This window comes from Triturus cristatus, chromosome 10 (assembly GCF_964204655.1).
Source record: "Triturus cristatus chromosome 10, aTriCri1.1, whole genome shotgun sequence".
NCBI lineage: Eukaryota > Metazoa > Chordata > Amphibia > Caudata > Salamandridae > Triturus > Triturus cristatus.
Window position 1 is genome coordinate 1,133,488,395 of NC_140593.1, and position 19,986 is coordinate 1,133,508,380.

Below are 19,986 nucleotides of genomic sequence, written 5' to 3' on the forward strand. Positions count from 1 at the left end.
GTGTGTTGATGGGGACAGCTGAGAGGTTAAGGTGTGTGTTGTTGATGGGGACAGCTGAGAGATTAGGGTGTGTTGTTGATGGGAACAGCTGAGAGGTTTTGGTGTGTGTTGTTGATGGGGACAGCTGAGAGGTTAAGGTGTGTGTTGTTGATGGGGACAGCTGAGAGGTTAAGGTATGTGTTGTTGATGGGAACAGTTGAGAGGTTAAGGTGTGTGTTGATGGGAACAGCTGAGGGGTTAAGGTGTGTGTGTTGTTGATGGGGACAGCTGAGAGATTAGGGTGTGTGTTGTTGATGGGGACAGCTGAGAGGTTAAGGTGTGTGTGTTGTTGATGAGGACAGCTGAGAGGTTAAGGTGTGTGTTGATGGGAACTGCTGAGAGGTTAAGGTGTGTGTTGTATAAGGGGACGGCTGCGAGGTTAAGGTGTGTGTTGATGGGGACAGCTGAGAGGTTAAGGTGTGTTTTGTTGATGGGAACAGCTGAGAGGTTAAGTTGTGTTGATGGGGACAGCTGAGAAGTTAAGGTGTGTGTTGTTGATGGGGACAGCTGAGAGGTTAAGGTGTGTTGATGGGGACAGCTGAGAAGTTAAGGTGTGTGTTGTTGATGGGGACAGCTGAGAGGTTAAGGTGTGTGTTGATGGGAACTGCTGAGAGGTTAAGGTGTGTGTTGTATAAGGGGACGGCTGCGAGGTTAAGGTGTGTGTTGTTGATGGGGACAGCTGAGAGGTTAAGGTGTGTGTGTTGTTGTTGGGAACGGCTGAGAGGTTAAGGTGTGTGTTGTTGATGAGGACAGATGAGAGGTTAAGGTGTGTGTTGATGGGAACTGCTGAGAGGTTAAGGTGTGTGTTGTATAAGGGGACAGCTGCGAGTTTAAGGTGTGTGTTGTTGATGGGGACAGCTGAGAGGTTAAGGTGTGTGTTGTTGATGGGGACAGCTGAGGTTATGGTGTGTGTTGGGGACAGCTGAGAGGTTATGGTGTGTGTTGGGGACAGCTGAGAGGTTATAGTGTGTGTTGATGGGGACAGCTGAGAGGTTAAGGTGTGTGTTGTTGATGGGAACAGCTGAGAGGTTTTGGTGTGTGTTGTTGATGGGGACAGCTGAGAGGTTAAGGTGTGTGTTGTTGATGGGGACAGCTGAGAGGTTAAGGTGTGTGTGTTGTTGATGGGGACAGCTGAGAGATTAGGGTGTGTGTTGTTGATGGGGACAGCTGAGAGGTTAAGGTGTGTGTTGTATATGGGAACGGCTGAGAGGTTAAGGTGTGTGTTGTGGATGGAGACAGCTGAGAGGTTAAGGTATGTGTTGTTGGGAACAGCTGAAGTTTAACGTGTTGGGCATCTGTTATAGTTGTGGACATATATAGGAGGGCTGTGTGAGATATCTTTTGTAGTTGGGGACAGCTATGTGGTGAAGGTAGGAGTCATTTTTGGCTGGGGTCTACCGAGGGAGGTGAAGTTGAGACATCTGTCATTGGGTTATTCGAGAAGTGAAGATATAAGACATCTTAGGTAGTGAGGTAGCTGCGATGTGAAAGTGTCTGGCATCTGTGGTTGCTGGATACAGCTGAGAGAGGAAACGCTACGAGACATGTCTTGTATTAGGGATAGTGACAAGTAAAGATATAAAACATCTGGTGTAGTTAGGGCAGCTCTAATGTGAAGGCGTGTGGCATTTGTGGTTGTTGGGGACAGCTGAGAGGTGATGTTAGGAGATATGTATTGTAGTTGGGAATAGTGAAAGGTGAAGGTACGTAGAATCTGCGGTAGGCCAGGACAGCTAAGAGTTGAAGGTATAAGGCATATGTTGCTGGGGCCAGCCGAGGTAGATAAAGTTACAGTACATCTGCTGTAACAGGAGGTTGCTGGGAGGTGAAAGCTGAGAGGGGTCTGTTGTGAATGGAGACAGCTGAGACGTGACGGTGTCAGATCTTTTTTTGACATCAGCAGAGGTACTGAAGTCATGAGACATCTGCTGCAGTTGGGGATAGCAAATGGGTGATATTGCAAGTGGGGACAGTGAAGAGTTGACAGTATAAGGCATGTGTTGCTGCGGCCAACAGACAGGTCAACTTATGACCTTTCCCTTATAGTTGGGGCTAGCTGAGAGAAGGTGTACTGTGCCTTTTGTACATGGGGGCAACTAAAAGGTGAAAGCATAAGACATCTGTTGTTGCCAGCAGCGGCTAGGGGATTTAAACTTATGAAGCCTCTCTTGTATGTGGGGCCAGCTGAAAAGTGAAGGTTTAGGACACCTGTGTTGGTGGTGTCAACTGAGGTGAAGTTTAAGACATCTGCTTTGGCTGGGGACTTCTGATAGATGGAAAGGTATGAGGCATATTTTCCTGGGAAGCAGCTGAGAGATGAGACCTGTTTGTAGTGGAGAGCAGATAGGAGAGGTTAAGTCATGAGCCATCGGTGCACAGAGGTTTTTTTTTTAGTCTGTGTGAAGCTTTCTTCCCCCGTGTTGATGTGATGTGCTGTTTCTCTCAGACTTATTCTCCACTAATGCCCTTTCTTTCACTATCTATTTTTTCAGGTTTGGACCTGCTAATAGACATTGACATACCATTCCTCAGACTCCGTTACCAAATAATTTCCTCTGCCTTCAGTGGGTGGGCCTGGTTATGATACAGACAGCTGGATCTTACTTATTTGCACTCGTTGCGGAGTCATCTCGAAGGCGTTCCTGCGCAGAGGATCTCTGCTGGGTGCCATAATCTGCCGGTTTGAAAATGCCACCCACTTCTGCAAGAGACTGTGGAGCAGGCCAAAGACAGATGCCTCACAGCACCAAAACTATTTTTAATCAAATGAAGAGGAATGCTCTGTTTGACTGTAGTTGCTAGAATGAACATGGCATTTATTTTGAAGCCAGCGGCTATACTTGTGCAATAGGACAGTCGGACATCGATTGTGCACACAGTCCAACCTTGGATGGCCATATCTTGTTGGCCAAAACGACCTTGCTGCTAATAAGTGCCAGCTCGAGGTGCTGCTTCTTACCCAGCTGCAGCCTTCCACGTATTCAGATTGAAATGGTGTCAGATAAACGCCAAAACAAGACCAGAGGTAACCGAGCAATGCAAACACCGCCTTATCACCTCTTTGGAACAGACCTATCCGACTGGACTGTGCTGCTTTGTGCATACACTGCAACCGCATCACACTTGTGCAAACCTGCTTGGAGGGCTCCAGAAGTGCAATCATGGAGACCAGCGATCATATTGTTTATACCCTGGGCAAAAACACCATCGCTAAAAGTAATTTGAAAGTATATCTAGTGCTAGCATGCCCTGCTGGTGACACTTCAGTTATTACATGCAATCCCTCCTCATTCTTGCAAATCCGCGTTTTCATGTGCTAAAACTCCAAATTGCAATCATGTGTTTTCACACTCTTTCTTCAAGCTCACTGGTAATGTGTGTTAAAACACACTTAAAATTGTGTCTGCTTAAGCTCAAATATTTACACAGTTACGTAGGTATCTGCCATCTATTCATAAATAATAGTTTTGTTAGACTACAATCACGTTTCTACCGACTGAGATAAAATGTGGTGGGTTGACTCTGCTCCAAAGGACTACCACAGCCTCCATTAGTCTGACTGTAACCACAAAAAGAAATTGGGTTTGAGTTATGATTTTTGACATTCATGGTCTTCTTAGAGGGATACAACTTTGGAAGCAGCTAGTAAGGAATATTCAGCACATGAAGTAAAATTGGTGGAAAAACAAGTTATTAAGCCCCCTTATTCAGGTAGGCCCGAGCATGCGTGCCAACATTAGTGCCATCTGCCACATGTTATTTTACTTTAGCAGGCTCCAGATCCTTGGAGTGCATCTGATAAGTGTTTTTACACATTCATGCTAAATAAATCTGGCTGACTTAACAGGGCTCCCCAGTACAGGATCTGCTATATAGAAAACCCCAGCTTTCCATATGAGTGAGGTCCCAAGTCAGTGATGCTATATCATGGAAGAGACCACACTATGTTACTGTCTCAATAGGTCCATTGATGTCTCTGGAAAGTGTCCACTCTGGTGCCATGGTGCTCAGATGATGCAACCCTGTGGGAGGATGTTCTCTAAAATAGTTTAAGTACCTTAGACCTCTGTGGATAATGGTTCAGTTTGTATGCTTCCGCTTCAGCTTTCCTTCCCCCTATGGCTGCGGAAGAGCTACTTCTTGATTAAAAACTGATGGCATTCTGGACCACTCTTGCATGGGTCTTTCTTGCACTCTTACATGTGACACTTTTAATTAATTTGATAGCTCGTTAAATACGGTTTGATCAGTGCCATCCCGTTGCTTAGATGCACATTCTGCTGTAGAACATAAACCACTTAACTTAGTGAGCCAACCATGTGAGGTAAACAACTCCAAGATAAGGCAGAACATCATAGAAGGCCAGTGCAGCTGAATCCACAAAACAGTTTTATTAATTTGGTACAGATTTTAATTAAGTTTATTTATACATAGATAAGACATTCCATTAAAAACTTGAAAACGTGAATTTGTAGCATCCTTAGTGATTTGTTAGTCACTGAAAAGATAGCTAATATATCTTATTTAGGTTATTTTTGGTTGCCCTAATCTATTGTTCTACACATGCATCAGTTTCTGAAACACTACTTCAGTGAAAAATATGGATTGTTTAACAGGACACTAGGTTCAGCCTTATGCAAATACCTAACTAATGCAGTCCCTTTACAAATCCTGTACCAACATATTCATGTATTTGCAATCACAAGGTAGGTCTAGGGAACAAACTTTGACACAAATAAACTTCCAACACATACAAACATATACATGCTTCTATTTGCAGCAGGTGTTGTTCTGCAACACATATTGTGCATTGCTTTCAGCATCTAGGGGTTGGGGGTCAGAACAATTGTTTTCTCAAAGTTTAAAATCTTTGGGAGTGGACTTGGAAGGTTCTAAGTGCAGAACCCTCATGATGCTAGGGAACAGAGGCCCTATACCAGGTTAGATTGTGTTTTATCTTCTTATTGTACCCCAACTACTAGAAGCCGGAAGAAATGCACAGCTTGTGAATCTACAGCACTAAAAGCTGCAAACTAAGTGTTACAGGTAAGTAACATTTTCCTTCTCTAGCATGGGGTGCTTCCTAGATTGTAAAATTCTTCCTGGTGGGGTGAATTTCAGAAAAGTTTTATAGTCCGTTTTAGACATTTTATATTGTGTCAATGTAGTTGTATGCGCTCAGCTTTTATATGTGTTATACACACTGCTGGGTGCCCAATGGGCACTGTCATTTGCAGCAGGAGTCACGTTATTCAGTGCACTAAATTATTGGTAACATGTATACATTGGAACGGTTTGTTTTTGGGACGGTGTTCTTTTCTATTGTGAACAATCTGGCATTTGTAACAAGAACATGTAATTAGTTATGGGAGTGGATATGGCTTGCAGGCCTTGGCATTAGTGAGCTATTGACCATTGCTAAGCTCTGCCTAGTACCACCTTCAGAACTAGATTTTTTGGTAATTTTCTCATACTTGGTTTGGCAAAAATGTGGAAAGTGACTGAGTAATTACTCAAATAAGTGATTCATTGGGATCCTGTTTACACTGTTCAAATCTTTAACCGGGATCATGGGTCCTGGATTCATGCTCAGGTGGTTCATAGTAGAGGAATTCTAGGATATGATCAGCCATTTGGACATCAGGCCTTACAGACATTTTCCTTCATGTTTGGTACAAGGTTAATAAGTGGTCTGGACCAGTTTTCCTTTCCATTCTCCGACCAGCCAAAATAAATCAGACTCAAATTTATTCTGATCAGAGTTTATTACTGTTGTGCAGCTTGCTCTATGATGTTCGAGAAACGAGTGATGGGTCTCTATTTCCCAGTGGGCAGGTGTCAAATTCTCTAAAACCACCATATTTGCTCTCCGCTCTCTTTTGGCCGAATGGTCCAGAAATGAGTACAGTGTACACCAGGTGAGGGTCCTGGTCATACCCATCCGTTGCGTGTACAGGGGAAGCCTTCGCTGCTAAGGGACTTCTGTCTGCAATGCAATCAGGCCAGCACCATCAGTGAGCACCCTGAGGATTTTTCGCTCTGTGGTAATAAACAAGTGTATGTTTAATATAGCCACATACGTAAACTCACATACCAGTACCATGATAGTTCCATACATACACGGTTGCATACATTCAACCTGCTTATAGCTAAAGTTAAAAAATATTAGATCTCTGATTTAATCTTACATAAATAAATGCATTTATATATTTATATTCACGCACTCCTTAGTTCATACACGTGTACCAAATTGTAGCCTTTGGTCGACTGGTTATATATATTTAATTTTGAGGATTTTCATGAACTGTGTTGACAGGTACGATTTTTAATGCCGCAAATTATCTTGTAAATCAAGTTATGAAAAAAAAAGCCCTCTTTCCACTGTCATGATCTCTGGATTAAAGCGGAAAAATCGTGGTTGTATTTTTACCCAACTTTTTGTACTGTTTTTAAGTGTAATAAAGATTTAACTATTTTTTCCTTGTTGGTGGACCCTGAAAAGACATGTGTGATGCTTATGTAAATGTATTGACAGCATTGGTTGGAGCTGAAATTCTTTAATTTTTGTTTGAGACAGTGCCCACTGTTATGCGGTTTGTGTTTATTGCTAATAATCGAATTCCCTGGAATTTAAGAGGAACTTTGTGCGTTTTGATTATCAGTGTTGCTTTGATAATCAGTGTTGCTTTGATCATTTGAACACCCCAACTACTTCCATTGTGTGGTCTTCCTATTGGTTTTTTTTTTACAATTTTTTTTTTTGTGATGTATAAAAAGGTAGAGGACGGAGGTTCCATCCTGGACCACAATCCGGTCAATGTTGCCTTTTCTTTCAGCCCCCAACGACTAACTCTGGTTTTTTGTAGTTCCATCAGATATTAAGCGAAGTAACAATATACCTTTCACATGGCAGCCTACAAAAAAAAGAGAATGCTTTAGAAAAAAGTGCACAGTAGTATTGTGCAGCATAGGATCATTACCCTGATCTATCGTAGTAAAAAGCAACAAATTTACTCATCAGAAAACTGTTCTCCAACTTCCACATTAGGTTAAAAGCAAGGGGGAAGTGTAACATAATTGTAATATTCACATTCTCACAACCTCTGCTAACCTTCTTTTATCAATTCTAAGAGTCATATTTCATAATCTTTGCATTGTTGCAAATTTCAGATCAAATCCATTCAGCGGGTTGGGCAATGAGGATTTGGGACAGATGACATAGTTTTCGCATTCAGACAAAACGTTAAAAAAAAAAATTATTATTGTAATAAAGTGTGTAACGAAAAAGACATGGTGCATAAATAACTGTAGAACAAAAGTAAGGTGTTTTTGCTGCTTGTGTAATAAGAAAAAGAACAAACTAGTTTTTTCCCAAATCATATCCCTCTTCCCACATTTAGAAAGCTGAGAAGAACATATGTTCCTAGCATGTGTTTCTGTAGATGCATATGCTCTGCATACTCCTGTCATCTAGTGTTAGGCTTGGACATTTGCAAGTTGTTTTTTTCTGAAGAAAGTCTTTTGAGTCATGGGATGCACTTTGTTAGACCTGGCACCTTGGCGTGAGTCTCCCTTCCACTTTTTGTCGCTGTGCCTCATGTGTTTTGCTGGTGTTAGCTGCTCAGAGCACTGTGCCACTGCCAACCAGTGCCACAGTGCAAGTGCTCCCTATTTAAAATGTATATGTTGGTTGGATTCCATGATTGGCTTATTTGGTTTACTGTCAGACCCCAGTAAAGTGCACCAGGGGTGCCCAGGGCTTGTAAATACAAATGCTGCTGGTGGGCTTGCAGTACTGGTTGTGCCACCCACAGATGTGGCCTAGTAAAATGTGTCTAAGGTCTGCCATTGCAGAACCTGCATGCAGTCTGGTACTGTCATGCTGACTGGGCAAGTGCACCCACTTCCCAGTCCCTAAACCTTCCCTTAACTTCATATTAGTCACCCCTATGGTAGGCCCAAGGACAGGGTGCATTTTAAGCATAAGGTAGGACAAGCCCTGATGTGTGTGGTATGTCCTAATAGTGAATTACAGCCATTTTCGTTTTTCACTATTGCAAGGCTCCCTGTTCCCATAGGCCAGAATGGGCTGTTAGAATTGTTACATCCTATGATCCTAACAGACCCAGGGAACATGGTAGAAATTCGAGTTTTGTATGCCTGAACTCAGAATAATAAAATACATCTTTTAGTAAAGTTTATTTTAATATTCTGTGTTTGCAAGTACCACTTTTAGAAAGTTGGTATTTGCTTGCCTAACCATTTCAGCCCGCCTCTGCTATGATGTGTATCTGCCTGTCTGGTTTGTGTGAGTGACAGGGCTGGGGAAACCAAGAGGGGCAGGGCTAGGTAGCCTGGTGGTGAATAGAGAGATTGACATCCAGATGGGTGGGAGGAGTGCACCTGGACTCTGAATAGGGCCGTGCGCTGCCACCACAATGCTGGCTCCACCTCCTGTGGAGTGGCTGATGTCTCTGCCCTGCACCCTGAATAGAAAGTCAGAGTCATGTCAACAAAGTGCTCAGGAATTGGTTTGGACTGGGCAAAGGCCCCTCTACCCCAGAGGAACAAAGGAATTGGGGGTATAAGTATTGGGACCCTGCTCCCAAGAAATTAGATCCTGCTTGACAAGAAGAACCTCTGCCTGAGGAGAAGGAACTGGGAAAGCTGTCAGGAGGAGTACTGTTCCTGACCTGGTGGATTGGCCTGCAGTGGTTGCCTTGCTGCTGAAGGAGAGGAGAAAGACTACAAAATACTTTATTTCAACTTGTGCTTAAAAAGATCTCCAAGGGCTTGGAATAGAGCTTGCCTCCTGCTGAAGTCTCAGGAACAGACTTCACCCCCCAGCTCCCCAGAGTTCTTTGGAAGTGCCTGCTGCTGTTGTTGGGCCTTCTGAGGGACTGCGTGTCGCAAGGAGCTGGAAGCGCGACTCGAGGAGAAGCGTGCCGCCGTCGGAGCTGCTGTCGTCGCATCTCGTAAAGTGTGTCGCCGCTGCAGCATCGTATTGAGCGGAAGCGTCTTGCATCATCCAAGAAGTGTCTCGCAACGCCGAAGAAACGTGTCGCCATCGCAGCCATCGTAGCTGACGCATCGCACCGCATCAAGAGAAGAGTCTCGCATCGAGGAAGAAGCGTGTTGCCATCGCAGCCATCGTAGCTGTCGCATCGCACCGCATCAAGAAAAGCGCCTCGCATCCACGGAGAAGCGTGCTGCCGTCGGAGCTGCTGTCGTCGCATCGCGTAAAGGGGTGTCGCCGCTGCAACATCGCATCGAGCGGAAGCGTCTCGCAAACGTCGGAGAAGAGTGCCGCTGCCAAGGCCGCTGTCGTCGCATCGTGTAAATGGTCACGCCGCTGTAGCTGTCGCGTCGAGTCTTCTCGCAACATCGGAGAAGCGTAACACATCTGGAAGATCTTCACGTCTTTATTTCTTTGCACCAAAAACTTCATTGCATCAACATTGTTACAACACTTTCGTTGCCCTGCGTGTCGCATCTAAAAGGTACATTGACTTAAAGTGTCACATTTAAGAACTTAAGAGAACTAAGCAACCTTCTACCATCTAAAGTGACAGTATTGTGTATTTTTGTCGTTTAATGGTCTTGTGGTAACTCTATATAAAGAATCCTTATTTTTAATAATGTGGTGTCCATTTGTAGTTTTGTCACTTGGTTACTGTATGTGTTCACAAATGCTTAACCTATAACGCTCTGAGATAAGCCTTGTCTGCTCGCGCCAAGCTGCCTAGAGGGTGAGCAGGGGTTATTTTAGGAGTGTACCCCCTTATCCTGACTAGAGGAAAGGTTCCCTGCTTGTCACAAGTACCTACCTGTGCCAACCAGAGATCCCGGATTTTAACACACTTTGACTCCTCCCTAGTTGGCTATGCACAGAGATACCCCTCGTCTACTATCACTCCTTCGTTGACAATGCACACACTGAAGCTGATGCCTTTTCATAACTGTCCTGAGTGCCACGCAAAGCACCTGTGACCCAACAGGCATGAGTATGTAATCTCTTCTTGACCACGACAATACCTCATGTGATGCCTTCCTCACGTTTTCCTATATATATATATGACCTTTCAAGACAACTGAGGGGCATTGGGAACATCAAAAGATGCAGCGGCAGCCTTCAGAGATTGTATTTAGTATTTGTCCTTGGCATTTGGAGCCACTACTGCAGCAGCACTCTTTACCCACCTGGTTGTGAATGCTAGTTACTGTCACAATGATAATGTCTGTACAAGAGACATTAAAGTGCATAGCTTTAAGTGTGGGTTCACAATGAGTCATGGTAAATGAAAACATGCCCCTAACCAAAATAAAATAGAATGGTTCACTAACCAACATTTTTAGCAGAAGGATGTTGGGAAATTTGAGGGTTTGAGATCTGCAGAGATAGAGGAGGCTAGTGCTGTGTTTGCTGTGAGTGTCATAAAAAGGATAACGAATACTGGAACAGCACTCAAGCAGAGAATTAATAGACCTGATTGAAAGGGTCTCCAGAAAGTGAACACTAGTAGAACAGAGATTTGACACTGTCAAGGCTTAGAAGTTTCCCTAATCTCAAGTTTCCATTCACAAGTCAGAAAGTGTGGCTTTATGACTATAGATAAGAGGACTTTGAGTGAAGGTTGTGAAAGAATAACCCTAGTCTGTTGGGCTTTCTGGGAGTGGTTGGTGGAAGAGAGACCAATATACTCGTTAAGAAATGTCAGTGGACTGTGGTGCTTCAAGACATATTATCAGCCTATTTTTATTAAGCTTCTTTCTGATGGAGACTTCTTACTGCAGATTCTCCACCTTAGAATCTTTTCCAGGCATCAGACAGTATCCGGAAAGTTGTGAGCAGAAACTCTATGGATGCACCGGTAGGTGGCATGGAACGGCTGTGTCTGCATCATCCTGTCGGAAGTGACATTGCGGTGGCCATATAAGCACCATACTTGCGCGCTGGCATCAGTTTTTCTCTTTCTGCGGCAGCTGCTCGGATCCAGAGAGTTTCCTCTGTCTTTTTTTTTTGCCTCTTTTTTTTTCCCAACTTTTTTTCACGTCTTTTTTCAAAAAAATGTTTAAAGCTTTGGGGACATGTCTCCCAATAAACTGAGTTATCTATCTCAGTCTCACATTTGGTTTGTCTGTGGTGCCCGGGCCGAGCCATGACCCCAAGGCCTGCTTAGACTACAAGCCCATGAAGCAGAAAGCAATTCGCGAGCGAGCGTTGAAGCACCTGGCGGCATGGCAGAAGGCTCCTCACTGCTCCTGTGGGAGATTGGGAGGCCGTTCCTGGAGCAGTTTCCTCAGATGATCATCTTCACGATCCAAGAACTGTTCCTCCTAGTCAGGTAAGTCCAAGAAGCAAAAAAAAAAATTGAAGCGTTCTTAGGCTTCCTTGTCCAAACGCTGTGCTTCTAGGCCACACTCCCGCAAACCACCTGCGCCCTACCTTGAGTTCCCTGGAGCCAGTGCTTCACCAGCACATGCATGCCACTTTTGACGCGCTGACTCTTACTGGTGTGCCTTCGGGCCCCATGGTGCCATGTGGTGCCACTAAAGGATTACCCCCGGTGGATTCACCCCCAATGCCAGCCAGGCCCTCTGGATCTACCCCCGATCAGGACTGTTGCCATCACTGGTGTTTTATTCCACCCCTGTGCCGGTTATTCCAGCAATATCCCCAATGCCACGGGCCCCATTCAACGACGAGTCTGTCATTCATGACTCCAAGCTTGTGCCTCACCAGCCCCATCTGACATCATTGCTAGTACTGTCCAGACCCCACCTACCTGTAGACTTCATGCCCATAGATCACCCCTTTCTTCCTGAAGGGGTAGATGAGGAGGAATGATTTGGACCCATATATGCAAAACATTTTTCTGTAGAATTTGGCTTTTTGCGACCAGAAAAATACTTTTTCAAATATACAAAATGTGATTCTGTAAATTGTTACCAAATCCCATTTTGCAATTGTGGTTCAGTATTTGGAAGGGCCATGTTTAGGGCGTCCCATCCAAATAATCGGTATGGTATGTATTACTGTTTTGCGACTGATTCCAGTCGCAAAACTAATACTTTACCACCAGTTCTAAACTTGAGGTAACCCATTTGCAAAGGGTAAGGGGGCCACAAGGGACCCCTTTCCCTTTCAAAATGTAAATATTTTTTAAGAGCACTGCACCAGAATTCGAGAACTCAACAAAACAAGAGAAACGTGTCTCAAAACAAAGTTAAAATATGAACTAGGAGTACTGCTCTTTCTCGGATCTGCGCTAGCTGGCGCAGAAAAAGAAAGAACGGACGTCCGTGCGCGTGGGCACGTCTAAGTAGCTCCGACGATGCCATCTCGGCGACTACAACGCCAGCGACGTTCGCGGAGCTGCACAACGGCGCATACCGATGCGCAAGGATACTGCTGATGAAAACTTTCCGGATTCAGTCTGACACCTGGGGATATTCTAAGGTAAGGAATCTATCACTAACTAATGTCTCTTACAGATATATCGTTACACAAGTAAGTAACTTGTGCTTTAACTTCAAGATTTAAATTGTTTCTTTTTAACGCATCCTGTTTTCCTTTAAGGAAAACTGGCTGCAATAAAAAAAAATGCTTTATTAAAAAGCAATCACAGATCTGGGGGACTGCTGACCTTAGCAGGCCACCATCCCTGTGATGGCTGTGATTCCTAATGGGTAGCATACTTCACCCTACCTCATTAATATTGATGGGGTAGGTTGATTTGCGATCCAAAAGTAATCCCTAAATGAAACGCAATGTTTTATACATTAGGAAAACCGATTTTCTAACAGCAATTCAGAGAGAATCACAATTAGAAATTTGGTATTCCTAATGTTTGCACATCTGGCCTTTGTCCCCTAGAGGACTATGCAGAAAACGGGAATAAGGAGCTGGGTGATGCCGGTGGCCTGGACACCTCACTGGACTCTGGCATAGGTTTCCCTCCAGGCCTTGTGTCCAAGGGAGGCGCATCCTTCGCCACCGGATGTGCATTACGGCAGAGGTCCTTGAGCTGCCTGCTGTTGAAGTCAAGACTAATGTCTTGACAGAGGTGCTTTATCCAGGAGCCAGTTCGGCTGAACTTCTGCTTCCCTTTAAAAAAGCCATCACTGGGGACCAAAATTTGCACAGGGGCTCCTGTGCATCGCATGATTGACTTGCCCTAGGAGGCTCAGCGATTCTCTCCCAGCACCCCTCACTGGACAGTAAATCTAAAAGGCTGGACACCTTCGAGCAGCGTATTTTCTCTTTCACCAGTCTAATAATAATAATAAGGGAATTTTATAGAGCGCTTGGTTACGCTCAGAGCGTGTCCCCGCGCTAGAACAGAAGAACTAGCCTTGTGATTGCTGAATACCGCTCGCCTCTTGGGCCGATATTGCCATATGTTTTGGGATTCGGTTGCATAGCTGCTTCCCATACTTCCAGAGGAGGCATCCTCAACCAAGCCCTGGTGAATGGCTGAGATGCAGCTAAATTTGCCATTAGGTGTGGGCTGGATACCACGGACAACCTGGGTAGAGTCATGGCTTTTAGAGTGGCGCTGTGCCACCACGCCTGGTTGTGGTCCATTGTGTTCTCGTGGGGGAAAGTCCAATCTTCCCTTTGGTGACGGTGCTGACATATTGAGTGAGCCTTTTCGGGAGGGCTGGACACCGCCAAGCCCCTTGGGCTTTCACTATCTGGTTGATCTCAACAGCAGCCATTTCACCCCTACCTCGAACTTGGTTGAGGCACATATGTGCAACCACAGTACAAGACGGACCCACCAGTCCAGCAGACTAATCCGTCCTTTTGTGGGCGGGGTCTCGAAGCTCAAAGAAGATGCGGGAGCTAGACCCAGCATGCTGTCCAGTCCCCCACTTCTCGGGCAGCCGCAGCCTCTAAGACGTTTTAGTACACCCTCCATTCAGCATAACCTTCTTATCTACACCAATGGTCTGCAGTTACTTCCGATAAGTGGTTGCTTCAGGTTGTGCAGAAGGGGTGCACTCCTACATTTGTGGAAACCTCTCCGCCCTTTCCACGATCCCAAAGGCGTCTGACGGAGGATCATTGCTTATTGCTCCGTCAGGCACCCAGGGGAACCGCACATGTGGAAATAAACGTTATGTAGGTAGTGGATCAACCCCCTTTGGGGGAGCATATATATAGATAGATATATGTCTATATATAAATGGTAAAGCAATGTAGGGAGGGAGTTGACCCCCGCTTGGGGGGGGGGCATATAGATAGATAAGGGAATCTACATATAGATATATATCAATGTGAACCACATTTAAAAAGAAAAGTAATGTAGGTAGCAGGTCGACACCCTTTGAAGGGGGCATATAGGTAGGTGTATATGTGTATATATATATATACATATATTATCTACTGGCGGTCGCCAGTAGATAGTTATAGTTAGGATCGTGTTTCCATAGGAAATCCGCAACATTCTATTTGGAATAACTTTGGCGCCGATTGACTAATCCTCGCGAAATGTTCAAAATAGGTGGGGCGATCCGCGCCACTCCTTCCCTGAAAGTCTCGGGGCGATTCGTCAAGCGGGGGCTGAGAAAAAGGGGGGGTCCTAAAACGCGTTTTCCCCATGCATTTTTCCATAGGACCTTTAGTCCAAGCTACAGCCCGAACGGCTGAACAGAATTACTTGAAATTTGGCAGAGACTTTGTCCTCAGGTCAGGGATGTGCCTTTTGCAGGTCTGGTGTAAATCTGTTCAGTATTTCCTGAGAAAATAGCATTTAAATCAATATATATATCTATAAGTGCGCACCGTGCGCGTACGGTAAAACTTACCGTACGCGCACGCTGCCGTGCGCGAGCGCGATTCTGATTGGTTGTTACATCTTAGCAAACATTCGAATCGGTCGAAACCAGGAAGTGTCGGCCGCCATTTTGTCTCTCGCAGTCTGAGGGGGTGAAAAACAAAGGTGGAGAACGTGAAAAGGGGGCAGGGTGGACAGTTCCTGACCCCCTAGCCTTTGTCAGGGGGTCCCAGAAGGACCCCCAAGGGCCAAAATGTATTTTAATTTTTTTACGAAAAATCGCGGAGTACGCGTAGTGTGCGCGTACGGTAGAAACAGAAAAATTCCGCGAAATGCGTAACGTGGGCGCGCGGTGCACGAAGCGCACCGTGCGCGTACGGTGCGCGTACGGTGAAAAACCTTACAAAAAATGAATAAATAAATACATAACTTAGCATTTAAAAAACCGTACAAATTCACTGAAAAAACCATAGGTTTCACACACGTTATAGTTAGGAATTAGCATTTAAAAAACCTTGCAAATTCACTTAAAAAACCATAGGTTTCACACATGTTATAGTTAGCTGGACATTTCACTCGTGAAAAACCATTGAAATTCCCCCGTTATAGTTAGTGCAGGCAACTATAGTTCAGATAACTATAACTCGCGCGACCGCCACTCTATCACAAGGATGATGTCGTCAGTGATGTCATGAGTGATGCCACTGAGCATGTCATGAGTGATGTAATATGTGACGTCATGAGCAGGATTGCGGGCGCGCGAGTTATAGTTATCTGAACTATAGTTGCCTGCACTAACTATAACGGGGGAATTTCAATGGTTTTTCACAAGTGAAATGTCCAGCTAACTATAACATGTGTGAAACCTATGGTTTTTTAAGTGAATATATATATATATATATATATATATATATATATATATATATATATATATATATATATATATATATTCCTTGCAGCCAGTGAACGAGGGCGGGACCACGCCCGAAACGCGTTTGGCTTTTTATATGTGCGAGGAGTGCCAGGCTGTTTGCTTATGTTATCCCCAGATTAAAGGATTAACCTGCCATGTGTGGCCTTACCTGGAGGGAACTCTGTTTTTTTATATATATATATATATATATATATATATATATATATATATATAGGTAAGGCAATGTAGATAGGGGGGTCGACCCCGCTTTGGGGGGTCAATATAGATAGATATTCACTGGAAAAAACAAAGGTTAGAGGGATGCTATAGTTGGGCTCAGATTTTACTCGTACAAAACCAGTGAAATTCAGCAGTTCTAGTTACCTGAGCTAACTGTAATGCACTGCTTATGACCTCACATATTACATCACTGATGACAGTCAGTGACATCACTGATGACATCATCCACAGAACCACTCACCCCTATACAATTTCTCATATGCCCACTCACCCTCACAACCACTAACATTCCCATTCACAGACCCATACAAATTCTTACACTACCACTCGCACATCCATAGAGCCACTCATACACACACACCCACCCAGTCACTCATAGTGCCTGATCATAAAACCAGTCACTCACCCATACAGCCACTCACACAACCACACACACATTCAACCCATACAGCTACTGGCACACCCAGTTATTTACCTATACAGCCACACACACACTCACCCCTTTAGCCTCTCAATAGTGCCACTCACTCATATGACTCGCATACCCATTCATACAACTACCTACACAGCCACTCAGTCACCCATACAGCCAATCCCACAGACTCTCACGCTTCCATATAGCCACTCAAACACAACTCACTTAACCACTCACTCAAACAGCCACTCTCACCCATACAGTCATGGACACACCCACTAACCCACCCATACAGCCACTGACACACCCACTCACTCCAATACAGCTACTCACACACCCACTCACTCCCCAATACAGCTAATCACACAGCCACTAAGCCATCCACACAGCTATTCAGACACTCACGTATACACCCATACAGACACCTACACCCTGTACAGTCACTTAGACACCCACTCACACCTGGATGCACATAGTCACATATGGACCCACAATTTATTTTTATTTTTTTAAAAGAATCGCTAATTAGTAGTAAAGTATACTCTTTTTGTTAAATGGTGTAAATCCGTTGGGTAGTTCCTGAGAAATTTAAAGATTTCTCAGATCTACAACTGTGGCCGCCACTAGACAACAGACTTCGAAACACGTGGTAAATTGCCATGAAACTACCGACAGTACTAGAAATATATAAATATATACATCAAAATCAAAATTAAATTCTGTTTAAAATCATATGAAGTCAGATTATTTCGTTGCAAACACATTAGAGTATTTAAATACAATAAATATGCTAAAAGCCTCATTCTAGAAATACAAAAACAGCATGGTATCTAATCATGTTAGAAAATAACCTGATGGTCGTAAATACGAATTTTGTCATATGTATATTTTTTTTCTACTAAAAAAAACACAAAGGTTTACCATGACACTAGAGTTAACAAATATACTTTAAAAAACCTTAGACATTCACACAAATTTTTTTTTTTTAATTCTATTTACTAACTATAACATCTCTGTAACCTTTGTTTTTTTTGTGAATTTCTAAGATTTTTTTTTTTTTTTTTTTCTAAGATTTTTTTAACTAGCAGTCACATTTACAGGGTGGTGGAGAAAGGGAGCTGAGCCTCCAACTAGTTCTCAGGAATTCCGCTGTGTAGGACTTGCAGCAGGTACCAGCAGGGCTTCTTGGCCCCCAAGGTCCCTTTCGAGCCAAGAGGACTTTATCCCCCAACTAGTAGTGCACTGGGAGGCACATTTGCAGAGTGGTGGAGAAAGGGGGCATGACCTCCGACAACTTCTCAGCAAGCCTGCTGTGTGGGGCCTACTAGACCTAACAGGAGGGGTAGTTGGCCCTCAAGTACATTCTTGGGGGTGGGGTCCTCACAGACTCTGGAACCCCAACCCCGAGGCCTCGGCGATATTTTTTGCATTTGTTTTTTAAAGGGAGGGTGGCCGAAAGGACCCCCTCCCCCAGGTCATTTTCAGCCCGGGGACCCCATCCCCCAGAGCTTGGCCATTTCTTTTTTTTTTTAGAATGTATTTTCATTTAAGGGAGGGCACGCAGCCCCCCTCCCCTGGCTGATTTTGGCCCCTGTGGACCCCATCCCCCAGGGCCTGGCCATTTTTTTCAGTAAAAAAGGAAGGTGGGGGGGGGGCGAAAGGCCCCCATCCCAGGTAATTTTTTGGACCAGAGGACCTCAGGTCATTGGGGACCACGGGGGAGCCTCAAGGCCCCCGCTGTCCCTGCTGGCTCCCCGCCTCCTGGCCCTGGGAGGTGGCGATCCCCAGGACCATTTATGGCTCCAGTAGGGGGGCCAGGCGGCCCCCTCCTATCTTTGAAATAGTCCTGGGGAGGTGGTGGTCCCTGGGGCTGTTTGGGGGGGGGGGGGCTACAGTCCCCAACACATTTTCAAACATAGCCCCAGGGAGGTGGCAGTCCCCAGGGCTGCAGAGGCCATATGGCCCCCCGCATTTCACACTATGAGCCCCGGGGTGGAGGCGGTACCTGGAGCTGCAGGGGCCCCTACATCATTTTAATAGTCCCTGGGACCTGGCCCACCCAGGGGCCTAACGGAAACTAAGCACAGGAGTCTGCGCTTTATTTTTTTTTGTTTTAACTTTCAGATGAATTCACAGATCTACTGCGAATCCTGCCGAAATTGTTTTTTAAAAATGCTTTTTTTGGTCCTGGGGAGTCCCTGTGGGATCCCCTGAACATGCTTGGGGCTCAGGGTGTTTCTACCCAGCCCCCTTTTCTTGTTTTTTAACCTTTTTTCTTGTGACTCATTTCAACTGAGTCACAAGATGGCAGCCAATCAGATCTTAGTCACGAGATCGGGAGGGTTCACGGATCCACGGCGGCCACAGTTGTAGATCTGAGAAATCTTTAAATTTCTCAGGAACTACCCAACGGATTTACACCATTTAACAAAAAGAGTGCTCTCTGAACCAAGAACTACCTTTTTGCCACATTTGGTGTAATTCTGTTCAGCAGGTTTGTCTGTAGCCGTGTCTAAAGTTACCTATAGAAATTAACATGGAGAAAAAGCGTTTTTGGACCCCCTCCTTTTTCTTGGCCCCCGCTTGATGGCTCACCTCGAAACTTTCAACACAACAGCTGAAGTGAGTGGCCCATTCATTTTAAAACTTTTGTGAGGATCCGGCAAACGGCGCCAAAGTTATAGGCAAATCAAAAAACACTTTTCCTATGGAAAATAGGTCCTAACTATAACTTCTTACTGTCAACCTCCAATAGTTAATATATGTATGTGTGTATATATATGTATGTGTGTATATATATATATATATATATATATATATTCACTTAAAAAACCATAGGTTTCACACATGTTATAGTTAGCTGGACATTTCCCTCGTAAAAAACCAATGAAATTCCCCCGTTATAGTTAGTGCAGGCAACTATAACTCACGTGACCGCAATCCTCTGCTGATGATGTCAGATATTACATCACTGTATTTAGACACCTATTTACCCATGTCTTCTTCCATTAATCTTTAGCTATACATATATTACAAATATTTATTTTTCAGAAAGACACATATGTAATCAGTGATGTAATATCTGACGTCATCAGCAGAGGATTGCGGTCGCATGAGTTATAGTTGCCTGCACTAACTATAACGGGGGAATTTCATTGTTTTTTTACGAGGGAAATGTCCAGCTAACTATAACATGTGTGAAACCTATGGTTTTTTAAGTGAATTTGCAAGGTTTTTTAAATGCTAATTCCTAACTATAACGTGTGTGAAACCTATGGTTTTTTAAGTGAATTTGTACGGTTTTTTAAATGCTAAGTTATGTATTTATTAATATATATTTTTTTCAGGTTTTTCACCGTGCGCGCTCTGTGGGCACTCGGTGCGCTTCGCCCACAGAGCGCCCACGATGCGTTGTGCGTGCCGTGCGCGCACCTCGCGCTTTTTCGAAAAAAAAAAAATAATAATAATTTTTTTTCACCCTTGGGGGTCCTTCAGTGACCCCCTGACAAAGGCTAGGGGGTCAGGAACTGTCCACCCTGCCCCCTTTTCACGTTCTCCACCTTTGTTTTTCACTGCCTCAGACTGCGAGAGACAAA

At 44.4% G+C, this 19,986-nt stretch overlaps 1 protein-coding gene across 13 annotated transcripts in view; it reads left to right on the plus strand.

Moving 5' to 3' along the window:
• TRAF7 (TNF receptor associated factor 7) overlaps positions 1-6,514 on the plus strand; it is a 194,732-nt gene extending 188,218 nt beyond the window's left edge. For all 13 annotated transcript variants that reach the window (XR_014969659.1, XR_014969660.1, XM_085629421.1 and 10 more), the window contains one exon: positions 2,532-6,514. Coding sequence is in view for 11 of the 13 variants with exons in the window: in XM_085629421.1 (XP_085485547.1) it covers positions 2,532-2,546 (15 nt within the window). In the remaining 2 variants the exon portion in view is untranslated. The remainder of the gene's footprint in view (positions 1-2,531) is intronic.
• The last annotated feature ends 13,472 nt before the right edge of the window (positions 6,515-19,986 follow it).